Genomic DNA, 14,190 nt, shown 5'->3' with positions numbered 1-14,190 from the left:
AGGTTGCAGAAGAAAACCCTGGTGATACCCTTCAAGATGCTGGAGTAGGCAAGACCGTTGAAACAGAACACCGACGACACAGGACTACCCCAAGTGTCAACAGATGCGATTGCATGACAGCTGAAGGCTCCTGTGCGGAAAAGGAAAGCAGCAGCAGAGCAGGCAGACAGCCACAGAACGGAAGAACATCTGTACCAGCTACGCTGCAGATGTGCAAGATTTACTAGTAACTGCAGAAATTAACTATGAAGAAAATGAAACTGCGTCAACAAATGGGCACATGAACTGATCAGATGGTTTTCAAAAAAAAATGAAACACAAATGGCCAATGACTATTTTAAAGGTGTTCAATATCCCTAGCCATCAGGGAAACACAAATTCAAACCCTTTGAGACACCCACCCCCTCATGCTAATCAGAATGGCTATCATCAATAAATCTGAAAACAAGAGGATGTGGAAAGAAAGGAAACTTTATTCACTCTTGCTTGGGGTGCAAATTCATACAGCCGTTGTGGAAATAAGTTTGAAGATTTCTCCAGAAAAATAGTGTTCAGGGCCTACCTTAAGCCAAAGGAACCAGAACATTTGGTCAGAAGAGAAAACCTATCTGTCTTTTCTTTGCAGTAAACCTGGAAAGCTACTGCTATAGGTCAATGTCAGCAAACTGTGGTCCAAAGACCACGTTTGTCCAGGTAGTAGTTTATTGCTTGGTTTTGTGTGTGTACGTGTGCACACATGAATGTGTGTGTCCTTGTGGAGGTCAGGCACCATCCTCAGTGCCATTCCTCAGGAGACATTCACTTTGTCTTTCTGAGACAAGGTTTCCCGTTGGCTTAGGGCTTGTTCATTACGCTAAATTGGCTTGCCAGTGAGTGCAGCTTGTTTCATTCCCCATATGCCAGCTCACCTAGCTTTTTTATGTGGGCTGTCAAACTCAGGACTGCAGGCTTATACATCAGCAAGCACTTTACTAAGTGAACCGTTTCTTCAGCCCTTCCAGTTGTCTGCTTTGTAAATACGGTTTACTGGAACATAGCCGCATTCACTTGTCTACTGTGACTGCTTCTGTAACACTGCTACAGAGTAACATATAGCTTTAACAAAGATTTGTAGCCTGCCAAGCAAGCCCCATATATCAGTTACTGTCAGGATTGTTAGAGAAAACTTTCCAGCCCTGCTCTAGACACTCTACATTTTATTCTGGAGCAACTTGGAACACCGGAGGATGTGGGTATCTGAAAACCCTGTTCTGCAGCCTTAGAGAAGTCCACTCAGTTCATCTTTGGCAGAAGTTTTGCAACTTGCTTTGGAAAAGCTGTCTTTTCGGAACCTTTAAGAGGGGATCAGGGGTTAAGAGCTCTCTCTCCCTGCTCTTCCTGGAGACCCAAGTTCAGTCTCATTTATTGGCTCAGAACTGCCAGTAACTCCAGCTCCAATGGATCTGACACCCTCTTCTGGACTCCACAGGAACCCACACTCACACTTAGATGGATGTACATACACAAATAAAAAAATAAATCTTTCTAAAAAAAAAAAAAAACAAACCTCATCAATGTCCTTTCAAACAAACACCAGCTACTTTTAAGAAAACCATTCCTTCCTTCATGTTATACTGCACTCACATGTACATTTGATTACATATATTGTTGGCTAGATTCTGCAGAAGAGAGGGCATGAGATTTTTGGTTTCCTTTGAGATTGTGACCTCACTTAATATTGTACATCCTAAGTTGATTTTACTCCAATTTCTATTAACTTCATTTTTCTTTAGAGTGGAAGAGAACCTTTTTATAGAAAAATACACCACATTTTCATTCATCTGTTGATGAACAACTAGGTTGATTCTAATTCTTTGCTGTAGTGAAAAAAGAAGCAGCAGTAGACAAGAGGTTACAGTGATCTCTATGGTAACGTATGAAGTCACGTTCCCTAGATATATGTCCAGGAATGAAGTAGCTGGTCTCTGTACTCAGTGGTCCTTGGTGACAGCTAAATACATACCTCAGGCAGTAGTCTGCCCCATCATGGTGCATTATACTCTTCGGGGTTTGAAATCTCCTTAGTTACAAACAAAAAGATGTAGTAGACATATGAAATCAATAATGGTCTACAAAGCCTCTCCTAAGAGATCAGCAGCACTGTCCAATAAGTATAGTCTTGTAGTATAGTCCACATATGGAAATTAAAAGATTTTAGTTTTCATATTTAAAAAAAAGGTTGTAAGTTTTCATAACATCCTAACTCAGTAGTCTCAAAATACCATTTTAACATGTAATCAGTATTTTAAAACTGTATTTTTCCTTGTGCTGTTATAAAACAGGCACAAATTTTACTGTTTGAGCATATTTCAGGCAAGACCAAACACATTTAAAGTCTCGTAGTCACATAAAGACCATCATACGTTTAGCAAGTGTCATTCATAGTTTAAGGTGCTACCTTAACTAACATTTAAGGGGTTGGAGTCTGTGATGTACTTCTTCCATAATAACACCCCACTTTATTTCCAACTGTTCTTCCTTAGAAATTGCATATATTTTAATAATCCTTTGAGAAATAAAGTGAGCCGGGCGGTGGTGGCACACGCCTTTAATCCCAGCACTCGGGAGGCAGAGGCAGGCGGATCTCTGTGAGTTCGAGGCCAGCCTGGGCTACCAAGTGAGTCCCAGGAAAGGCGCAAAGCTACACAGAGAAACCCTGTCTCGAAAAAAACCAAAAAAAAAAAAAAGAGAAATAAAGTGAATGCTCAGAATGAGTTAGGCATTTCTATTTTCATATTAAAATATTATGATAATGTTTTAGAAATTACATAAACAAGGAAATTAGGAGGGAATCTATTGACGGGCTGCTAAGTCTTTTATCTAAAGAAACGACTGAATAAGAGAGTAAGAGGGAAACTTGGGATGAGAGTACCAGTACAGTGCAGGGGATGTGGATCTTTAATAGATGGTGCCAGGAGAGCTGTTCAACCACGAATAAAGTGATGAACTTGGACTGTTTCCTGACCTCCATGTGCAAAATTAGCGTAAAATGAATCATAGGCCCAAGTGTCATTAGAGTCATAGAACCTCAAGAAGAAAATACAAGAATAGATGTTGACCTTAGGTTAGGAAATGCTTTATTGTCTATGATGTCAGAAGCCCAAAACAAAGAGAAAACAGGTAAATTGGGCCTAATCGAAATTGGAAATGTTGGTGTTTGAAAGGACACCATCAAAAAAGTGAGATGATGCCAGAGAATGAGAGAACAAATTATATATTAATAAGAACTTCGCTTGAAGTCTGTTTCCTGCACCCTTAAAACTCAGTAATACAAAGACATAACTCAGATGGGAAATGAGCAAAAGATCTGACTAGACATTTTTTCAGAGATATGTAAATGTACAGTAAGCACATGAAGATATACTCAGCATCATTAGTCATCAAGGAAATACATCACCAAAGCCCAGTGAGCTCTCCCTTCATAACTGTTAGCGTGACTATAAGAATAGACAGTAGAGCCAGGCGGTGGTGGCGCACGCCTTTAATCCCAGCACTCAGGAGGCAGAGGCAGGCGGATCTCTGTGAGTTCGAGGCCAGCCTGGTCTCCAGAGTGAGTTCCAGGAAAGGCGCAAAGCTACACAGAGAAACCCTGTCTCGAAAAACCAAAAAAAAAAAAAAAAAAAAAAAAAAAGAATAGACAGTAGAAAGGTTGACAAGGATGGAGATAAATTGGCACTTTTATACATTGCTGATATTAATTTAAAATAATGCTGCCATCATAGAAAACAATTTAGGAATTCCTCAGAAGTTAGCCATAAAACTACTGTGTGACCCGACAATTGCACTTTTAGAATTAGACCTAAAAGAAATGAAAACAGATATCCACTCAATAAGTAATATTCATTCATAGCAGTCTTATTTATAATGGCCAGAAGTAAAAACACAAATACCCATTTGCTAATGCATGATCAATAAGATGTGCTATATCTATATACTTTTAGTATTTGAATATTTAATATTTAGTTTGAGTATTTAACAATTAAGAAACTAATGATACATAGAAATTAGTTTGTTCTGTCAAGATATAATATATTTGCACATGACTTAGTGATTGTCACAGCCCTCACTTCACAGGACATAATAGTTTGCATGCCCTTTACGGTGTACATATACTTTCAGTATGGAACTTGATAAGGACAACTATTATAAAGACAGTCCTGTCCCCACGTAAATATAACCATAAAGGCATTTATGCTATGGAGGCAAAATTTGTATATTGGGAAACCCATTGCAATTGTGTACTTTATTAATAACTGGTGTTATTTTTATTATTTAAATAATTTTCTGTTTGTGTGTATGTGCATTATGTAGCAGATGTCAGTACTAGGTGTCTTCCTTAACTTCTGTCCATTTGGATATTCTGTCCTAATTCTAAACAAACCCAAACTCACTGGACAGCTTTTTAATGAAATTCAAGTAATAACTCAGTAATTTCTTGTTTTTGTTCTTTAAAGACAAGGTCTCTATTTCTCAGGCTGGCTTTGAACTTACCAAGATAACCTTGAACTTTTGATCCACCTGCCTCCACCTCCCAATTGCTGGGCTCACATGTATGTACAACTATACTTGACTCAGACAGCAAGTTTTAAAGTCAAACATTCTAACACAGTACAATCCAAAGACACGTGCATTTGATACATAAATGCTGACAAATGATGGTCAAGTATTTGTTTTCGGTGATTGAAATGTGTGTCTGTAAGAGCAGAAAGTTTAATGTACAGTAAAACCCTTGTTCGGGTGTTGTCCTTGCCTGGCACAGTGGTATCCACAATGCAGAGTGCCATTGAGTCACTGTCATAGAAATTTTAGTTCTTTCGGAAGTTTGTATTTTACCATAATTTATTTAGTTAAAATACAAAGAAAAAATGACTGATAAAAACTCGTGTGCATTTCCTATTACATACAGTGTTATGTGGGACATTAGCATGTTATTCATGTAGAGATTTCCTTCTGGGATTTTTAGACTAATTGAGGGAAGTTGAAGTACCTAATACTTAATTTTAAGGCGACTGTGTGAAATGACAGATGGTGTATGTATGAATTAAGTCTGTCATTTCTGAACCAGGTGTCAGTGTTCCTGATGATCACACTGAACACTGCTTGTCCCTTCAGGACCCTACCTGATAAAAATAATTCAGGATCTTACTTTTCAGAATTTTAAAATCAATTTAGCACTTATGGAATATGTATGCAGTTGACATTTTAATATGTTCTATCTGGTGTATAATGTATTAGAACATGCATTCTTGTAGAATGGACTGATAATTGTAATGTATAACCATGCAAGTAAGTACAAATCATAGATGCATTAGAATTGTAGTTTATAGTTGCTATATTATATATGCTATAATGAGCAATTTTGTTGTCGTTAATAGAATTGTTTTACTGTAATTACTATTTTAGGCTCCTGGGTTTGGATTTGGAATTGCAATATCTGGTGGAAGAGATAATCCTCATTTTCAGAGTGGGGAAACCTCCATAGTGATTTCAGATGTGCTAAAGGGAGGGCCAGCTGAAGGACAACTACAGTAAGTGTGTGGGTCTTTGTTCTTTAATTCATTAGTTCAGATCTCCCCTCCATCCCTCCTTCTTTCCCTTCCTCCTTCCCCTCTACATTGTTCCTGTCCCCAGTCATGGATCTGTTTTGTTAGTGACTCAGGGTTATTTACACCCAACTTGTGGTGTATTTACTTAACATTTTTCCTACAAGTGAACGCACACTTACACTTAAGAAATCGTTATCGGTGGTGTAAGTGGACAGCTAAATATTACTTACTTTAAATAGACAGTAACTGTAACAGTAAAGAGAGTGAAGAGAAGTGGTAACCAGTTTAGGCAGGCACTAGTTTTTGAGGGCCTCTCACATGAAGTCTTCCCTTTCTGTATGCTAAGGAGATTAGTGCAATGCAGATAATAACAAGGACAGAAAGGAAAAATTGAGACTATAATCAGAAGGATTCAAAGACATTTAAAAAGAGAAAGACTTAATATTTAATGATGGTGTCTCTTTTAGCTGGATGACTTAGTTTCATCTAATGCTCTAATTCAGCTACCAGTGGTCCCTTGATTTGTTGTAGTGCCAGCTTTGTTCAGGCCTTTGGGGAAACACTGTGCTGGTACATCAAAAAAGAAAAAGAAACTGATGTCCTGTGGTTAGTCACTTGCTAAGTGTCCTTGGGAAGGACCTGACAGTAAGACTGATGCTGTTTTATCATTGCTCTAAAGACAAGCAGATTAATTAACCTATCATTCAAAGAAGACTTTCGTAAGGTCTTACGTGGTTTTCTTCAACATATCTTTCTGGTGTTTTCCCCCCTCCCCTTTAGGGAAAATGACCGAGTTGCGATGGTTAATGGAGTTTCAATGGACAATGTTGAACATGCTTTTGCTGTTCAGCAGCTAAGGAAAAGTGGGAAAAATGCAAAAATCGTGAGTATCTTTTATGTTCAGTTTGGTAGAACTATCACCTGTTCTTGATACTTGTTTGGTATTTGAGTCCCCTTCCCCACCCCCTCCCTACTTCTTTGTCAAATAAGGTCTCTTTGTGGAGTTCCGGCTGTCCTGGAACTCTATGGAGACCAGGCTGGTCTCCAATTCAGAGACCCTTCTGCCTCTGCCTCCGCCCCCAGAGTGCTGGGATTAAAGGTTGCCCACCCAGCTCCTCCCTGTCGTTTAAGTAATGAAAAGGTAGTTCCCAAGTGCTCCTTACTCCTCTCGACTATGTATTGAATCTAAGTTCAGATAGAAATGTTCTTTTCACTTCTAAAGGGAGAGGCAGTGCAGTCCTCTGTGGCTTAATGCTGCTTTCTCCTTTATGTACTTACGTTAGCCTGGATCTTGGCAAATACTGTGAAAGTGTGTGTGTGTGTGTGGCCCTCCTTCCTGATATGAGCTTTCTTTGCTGGGAAAGCTTTACCTTCCTCCTCTGAACCCACGTCATCTACCACCTCGTTAATTGTGACTTGTTGAGAGAGAAAAAGCCAAGATTGTCTATGAAGAATTGTTCAGGGTACATTTCAAGTTACTGTCTTAAAGCCATAGTCTGAGATTGCAGGATGCACTAGTATGCCTAGTTTATGCAGTACAGGGTATGATTTCTAATGCTGCTCACTGGATTGAAGTAGAGGTGGAACCAGCGAGTGTTTGCCGGGGTTGGGGGACAGCTGTCCTTTCTTAACAGCACATGCTTGTCTTTCCCACATGCTGGCTTCTCTTGCTCCTTGTTCTTTGACTTCAAACAGACCCACTCTGGTTAGTCTGGGGAGTAAGAAGCAACAATGCTTAGTGTTGACTCAGCCTTAGAAGAAATTTGCCCACAGAAGAAATATAATGTAATTTGGAAGGGAATAGCAAGACAAGATTATTAGACAATTATCAGGCAGATTTGAGGTAAATTGGGAGAGATGAAAGCTGCAAGTCACATAGGGTGGTAACTGATGAGGAAACCTCTTGGAAGTTCATGTCGATGAGAGCAAGCCCAAATGGTAAGGCTTTATTCACAGACAATTCTGAGAGCAAAAGAGAGAAGCATCAATAATGAGACACATTGAAGGGCTTTCAGAAGAGGGGAATGAAGGGACACTGACTCCCCAAAGCCAGCCAAGGGACTGAGGCCTTGGTGAGTGATTTAAAAGAAACCAGTGTTGGGCAGTTTCATTGAGAGGGAACAAGATGCCGATGAAAGGCTGACTGAGCAGTAGCAAGAATTCTGCTAGTAGAAGGAGTTCATACATGGCCTCATCAGTACAAAGTATTTTTATTATGTCACAACACATCTGGTGTTTATCATGGCAGATGAGGGGAAGAAACCAGTAGAAAATCATTTAAATGTAACTGTAAGTGAAGCTGTGAGAGGGCTGGTGATTGAGAAAACCGAAGAGGATGGAGTAGCAAAAGGTGTCAGAAGAAGACACGTGCTCCCAAGAAGCTCTTGCAGGTCCCCGAGGACACTAGTGTATCACTGTGAGGGAGCCAAGTAGGATTACAGAACTGCACATTCAGAAGGTGCACATAGGTCTCGAACTTTGAAACAAAGAAATGAGTGGACAGGGAACAGAGAAAGAATGCAAGAACGAACTTGCACTCACCAGAGGTTATAAATCGGAAAGCACAGAGACAGGAGGCAGTCTGTGCTGGGGAAGTGTGCTGAGCTCACCAGCTCCTGCACAGTAAGTTGTATATTAGTTTGTGATGAATCAATGTATCCTTTAGCAGTCTGTCAGGGCAACTATAGACGTTGATAATGATGCACTATCACATTTTGATTAAGGAATGAGGTTAGGCTTGTGAGTTTGATGTTTTGGTTACAAAGTGACCATAAGGTATATGATATGCTTAGAATATAGTTCCCGTATTTCATTCCACAATCCCTGTAAACTTGTGATTCTTACCACCTGGAAGATTGTTACAAATTCTGGAAGGATTTAGTAAATTTATTATTCCTAATCTGTTGCTTAGCCATATCTGTTTATTAAGAGAATGGAAAGCATCCGTTGTGGAATTGGATTGGTGTGACTATTATATTATCTCCTTTGTATTTAAATTAGTTAATGTAGGTCAGGAGAAATTTATGTTTCTTTCTTTCATGAATGGAGAGTACATGAGTATCACTCCATTTATAATCTCTTTTTATTTGTAGACCATTCGAAGGAAGAAGAAAGTTCAGATCCCTGTAAGTCGTCCAGATCCTGAACCAGTATCTGATAATGAGGATGATAGTTATGATGAGGACGTACATGACCCAAGAAGTAGCCGTGGTGCTTTAGCTAACAGAAGGACTGACAAGAATTGGGCAAGGGACAGAAGTGCAAGTAGAGAGAGGAGCCTGTCCCCTCGCTCCGACAGGCGATCGGTGGCCTCGAGTCAGCCTGCCAAACCCACCAAAGTGACGTTGGTGAAGTCTCGGAAAAATGAAGGTATTCTCCACTGACTCTTAATTGTTTTCAAGTGAGAGTTTTAAAGCAGTTTTAGTGCGAAATACAATGACCATATTTTCTTATCTTTGTTTTATTCCATTTTTCTTTATAGTCATGGTCTCTTGTTAGGAGTCAAATCCTGGTAAGACAGACACTGGGGCATTTTCTCAAATTTTGTTTGAGCAAACTGTAGTTGAAATAAAGTACATACTGGTTGAATTTTGGTTTTATTGTGACAGGAACAGCCAAAATCAAACTATGTTAGCAAGAAATGTCACACTATCACTGAATTGAAATGCCATGTTTAGATCAATAGTAGTATGACTATGGAAAGAAATCTAAGGACCTACTTAGAGGGGAGAGATGGGCCATTTTATAAATGGAAGTCCACCTACTTTGTATTCAATTATTAGCTTTTGAAATGGCTCTTTGTTCCCTCCTGCTTTTAGTTATGTGTGGCTGATGACTTTGATTTCACAGTTGTTGAAGAAGAGCGTTAGGAAGGTTGGCTTTTTTTTTTTTGGTCGAAGGTTGGCTTTTTGATCTGACACCTCACACTTGTTGGCCCTGACATCCCCCCAACCCCTACAGTGGGCCCGTCAGCACAGGAGTCTGCACTTGGGGCTGCAGCTCTCCGATCTAGTGCCTGCTTCCCAGCCCCAAGGCTATTCACAAAGTCTTCCAGACCTTTCAGTACTACTTCCCAGCCAGTCTGCTTTGTAGAATAATGTCTTCTTTGGACTCCTGTAAGACTCATCTTCCTGAGGTTCTCACTTCTCCTTTCCATTTTCATCATCCTATCCTTTAATGCTCTGCTTTTCTGTCCAAGACTCTTTCTTCCACTTACTGTGATTTCTTTTGTAGTACTCTCATCATTCCCATACCTCAGTGCACTGCTAATGTTACCATTTACTTCTCTAGTCCAAATCAGAGTGCACTCCAGTGTGCCCAGCTGTCCGTAGGGATTCCTCAGAATCAGCCCCATCTCAAGGGAATCACATTTTATTCTGAATTTTCTTTCTTTGTGTTTCTGATGAAGTATTTCTTGGGCTGGATTCCTGGCCATCCAGTTTCTCAGTCAGCTAGGCACAGATATCTCATGCTTACCCTTGACATCTCTTTTGTGTGTAATGAGCATTCCTAACTTCCTGCATACCCTCTTCCTGTCCCACTTATGCCTTTTTCTACTGCAGATTTCTTTTCCAGGTTGCTGCTATCTCTTCAGTGGGCTTTGTCAGTTGTGACTGGTCTCTGGACCCCTTCCGGTGACCTCTGCAGCCTCTCAGGGAGGTGCCCTCTTGCTTGTTCTCTTGGTGTTTCTGTCAGTGTCAGTTGTCCTAGACTTAGGGCTCCATCACACCTGCTGCTGTGTTCTCCTGCCTCCTTTGGTGTGTTCGTTTTCAACACTCCGGCCTCCTGCACTCAGCACACCCTTGAGGTTGAGGTTTTGGGTTTCTTAGGTGAAGAAGTTTTAGCTTTGGTATTTCTTTCTCAGAGAGGCCTTCTCTGACCTTGGTGCATATTCAGTCCCATTGTTTGAATATATTGTTATACTATTCAATTACCATGGTAAACAGCTTTTGCTCTGCTGTGGTGTAACTTTCTGATCTGTTGCCTTAATCTATAGTGCTGCACGTAGTTACTGTGTACTCAAAGAAGTACCTAGAATAAAGGCATAAATTGATACACAAGGAATATTTGGCTCCATCTGTATAATAATCACTTGTAGTCTTTTTTGTTTGTTTTGTTTTGAGACAGGGTCTCACCTTGTGGTTCTGCCTGTCCTGGAACTCACTGTGTAGACCAGGCTGGCCTTTAACTCACAAGAGTTCTGCCTGCCTCTGCCTCTCAGGTGCTGGGATTAAAGGCATGCACCATGTCCAACCATTTGTAACCTTTTAATTGTGAATAGGAATATTTCCTTAGTCCTGTATTTTTTCTCTGATGAAATGACTGTTTCCAAAGTGCTTAACATTCCCTGCCTGGATCGCCTAATGTCACTAACTTTTTTTTTTTTTTTTATCCTGGTACTAACCCTACTTCTGTGTATACTCTTTGAATATTTACCTAAAGTTAAACTGTAACTGTGATGGAACATTTAGACTCTTGCATGACAGGCTTCATAATTTATTGCAGATTAGAAACTTTGTGTTTTTCATCTTGTCTATTTAGTTTGGGTTTTTGTTTAATTTTGTTTCTTTTCTTTCCTTCTTTCTTTCTTTTGGTGTTTTTGAGACAGGGTTTCTCCGGTAGTTTTGGTGCCTGTCCTGGATCTCGCTCTGTAGACCACCCTGGCCTCGAACTCACAGAGATCCATGTGGATGTCTGAGTCCGAGTGCTGGGATTAAAGGCGTACGCCACAGCTGTCCAGCTTATTTTGTTTCTTTTAGAATGCAGTGACACTTGGAGTTCTCCTTTCTCCTTTGACTGACCAAGACCACTTCTTTTCTCATTGACACAGACTGGTAGAGAGAGCTTTGGTTTTGTTTGTCTTCCTGAGATAGAGTCTTAATTGTGCGGTCCACATAGTCCTGTCCTGTCTCAGCTACTGAGTGTGGGCATTACATGTGTGCTCTACCCCACCTGGTTTAGATTCTTGTTTTATAATAAATTTTTTGTAATTTCCTTAACTCTGCGTATCCACAGACAGATGAAATCACCATTTCCGGGGTCCTTTGTGGGTTGAGTGAGAGAGCATTGTGTATTAACTCCTAGTCACATCTGCTTGACTAATTGTGAACCATTGCACTAATTAATAGAATGCACTAGAGCTCTTGCATTTCTCTTGGTTTGTACACACTTAAGAGCTAAGGGAAACGTAACTAGTATTTGATTCATAACAGGCGTCAAAAGTATTGTAGTACTTTCAAAGTTTTTCAAGCCTCAAGCAATTCACTCTAAAGAATTCTGTTCTTTTAACATTATAAGACACTATAGTATATGTCATCACCTAGTCTGAAAAAAATGGCTACAATCTTTTAGGGCTTTCTCCTTTTCAGTAAGATGGGGACACAGTGTTCTGTTTGAACCATGTTTTACGTTGCCTTTTCATGACATTGCAGACTTTTGGTGATTTAAAGATGATGGCCTTAGGGGCAGGGTGGTTCATAGGCTAGTAATTTTAATCGCACAATTTAAACAGCACTTAGTTGTTTTAGGATTTTGAACTAAAGATATTTAAATGTATTCTTCCAGAATATGGTCTTCGATTGGCCAGCCATATATTCGTAAAGGAAATTTCACAAGATAGTTTGGCAGCAAGAGATGGTAATATCCAAGAAGGGGATGTTGTCTTGAAGGTATAGTCACATTGTATATTATAATGAACTGAAATGGGAACCAAATTTTTAGAGTTATTGTGTAACTTCTGCTTGTGTTTGAAGCAGTTTTGCCAGAGAGAATAATCAGCATTTGCCATGCCCTTTATGAGGTTTGGAGTTAACCTGAGAGAATTAATTACTGCAAATATATATCATTCACCAGGATAATTTTGATAATTGTTTTAGAAACTGTTGAAATGCTTTCTAGTTTGTTTATAGGAATGCTCTTGGTGATTTAGAAGAGTATAAAGGTGGTATTAGGTCTTCCAGTGATCTGGGAGTGTGTTTCTCCCTGTAGCAGGTCAGACTTAGGTTTGTACTTTGTTGTTTACTTTCCAACCTCTGCTTTCCTTTCTGTTGCAGATAAATGGTACTGTGACAGAAAATATGTCATTGACAGATGCAAAAACACTGATAGAAAGGTCTAAAGGCAAGTTAAAGATGGTAGTTCAAAGAGATGAACGAGCTACTTTGTTGAATGTCCCTGATCTTTCAGACAGTATCCATTCTGCGAATGCCTCTGAAAGAGATGGTGAGTACCATTCTGATTGGAGGGTCACAAGTGATTGCCTTCAAGACAGGGTTTCTCTGTGTCACAGTCCTGACTGTCCTGGAACTCACTCTGTAGACCAGGCTGGCATCAGACTCACTGAGATCCATCTGCCTCTACCTCCCAAGTACTGGGGTTAAAGGCATGTGCCACCACTACCCAGCCCTTCACAGTTGATTTCTTAAAGTACTAGGAGAATTGGATATGTTTGAGTGAAACGATAATTTTCAAACATCTAAAACTTACATGTACATTAGTGTGTGTGTTTGTGTCTTGTCTGTCTTTGTCACTATACACAAATGCTAGAAGTTTTGGTTTGATCACTGGAGATGATATTAATGCTTAAAATTGTATATTTTATGTGAAATACACTTCTGGCTTATTTGAATACTTTATACTTTATTATAATCATTTCATGGGAAAATACTCTTCTTATTTAACAGATATTTCAGAAATTCAATCACTAGCATCAGATCATTCAGGTCGCTCTCATGACAGGCCTCCCCGCCGCAGCCAGTCACGATCTCCTGACCAACGCTCAGAGCCCTCTGATCATTCCAGACAGTCTCCACAGCAGCCCAGCAATGGCAGGTAATAACAGTCTTACTTAAAACAAAATGCAATTCTAAAATAAAATAAACTTAGAAGATAGATTTTTCTTTTATTATTTAAGAGGAGGTTTGTTTTTTTCCTCAGTGTAAACACTAACTAGAAGACAGTCAAGGTGCTAGGTAGTACATTTAATAGGTAGGTAAGTCAGAAAGTATCTGTCACTCACTCACTACTCAACTCTAGCTTGTAGCACAGAAGCAGCTATAGACGAGTGGACATGGCTGTGTTCTACTTTATGGTTATTAGGAAAGATAGCTTGTTTAGTTTGCAGGTTCCTCACAAAACGAAGAATGGAACCACTGTATACCCTCCTCCTGAGTGTCTACCTGGGAGAGAGAAAGTGACCATCCTTAAGAAATATCCACACCTCTACTTTGAGATAGATCTTTATTTACAGTAACCACAGTAAAGAGATAGCTTGTCCATCATGGATAAAAACACAGGGACAGGCATATGTAATGGAGTAATTATTCAGTGCTGAAGGAGGAACTCCATCGCTTTCAGTAACATGAACAAACCCAGGATAATGCTAGGGCACAGAAAAACACATCATGCAATCTTATCTCTGGAATCCAAGACAGTTGAACTCACAGAAAGAGGAAAGTGTGGGAGATGTTGGTCACACAAGTACAGGTTTTGGAAGCCTAATGTACTTTGTGATAACTATGGTTAATATATACTTGAATTTTAATAAAAATATTAAGTATTCTCATCATATACTAATATTTGAGGTGACTTAATTGCTGTAATTTTT

General features: G+C 39.6%; 1 protein-coding gene across 12 annotated transcripts in view; it reads left to right on the top strand.

Moving 5' to 3' along the window:
* Nucleotides 1–14,190, top strand: part of Tjp1 (tight junction protein 1) — a 256,337-nt gene that overhangs the window by 199,377 nt on the left and 42,770 nt on the right. For all 12 annotated transcript variants that reach the window (XM_076544417.1, XM_076544410.1, XM_076544404.1 and 9 more), the window contains 6 exons: nt 5,443–5,567; nt 6,366–6,468; nt 8,678–8,954; nt 12,150–12,253; nt 12,638–12,806; nt 13,268–13,415. In XM_076544417.1, the coding sequence (XP_076400532.1) occupies nt 5,443–5,567; nt 6,366–6,468; nt 8,678–8,954; nt 12,150–12,253; nt 12,638–12,806; nt 13,268–13,415 (926 nt within the window). The remainder of the gene's footprint in view (nt 1–5,442; nt 5,568–6,365; nt 6,469–8,677; nt 8,955–12,149; nt 12,254–12,637; nt 12,807–13,267; nt 13,416–14,190) is intronic.

The sequence above is a fragment of the Peromyscus maniculatus genome, chromosome 1, assembly GCF_049852395.1.
Source record: "Peromyscus maniculatus bairdii isolate BWxNUB_F1_BW_parent chromosome 1, HU_Pman_BW_mat_3.1, whole genome shotgun sequence".
NCBI classification, from domain to species: domain Eukaryota; kingdom Metazoa; phylum Chordata; class Mammalia; order Rodentia; family Cricetidae; genus Peromyscus; species Peromyscus maniculatus.
Note: the sequence above shows the minus strand (reverse complement) of the source record. Positions and strands in the feature narration are given on the sequence as shown.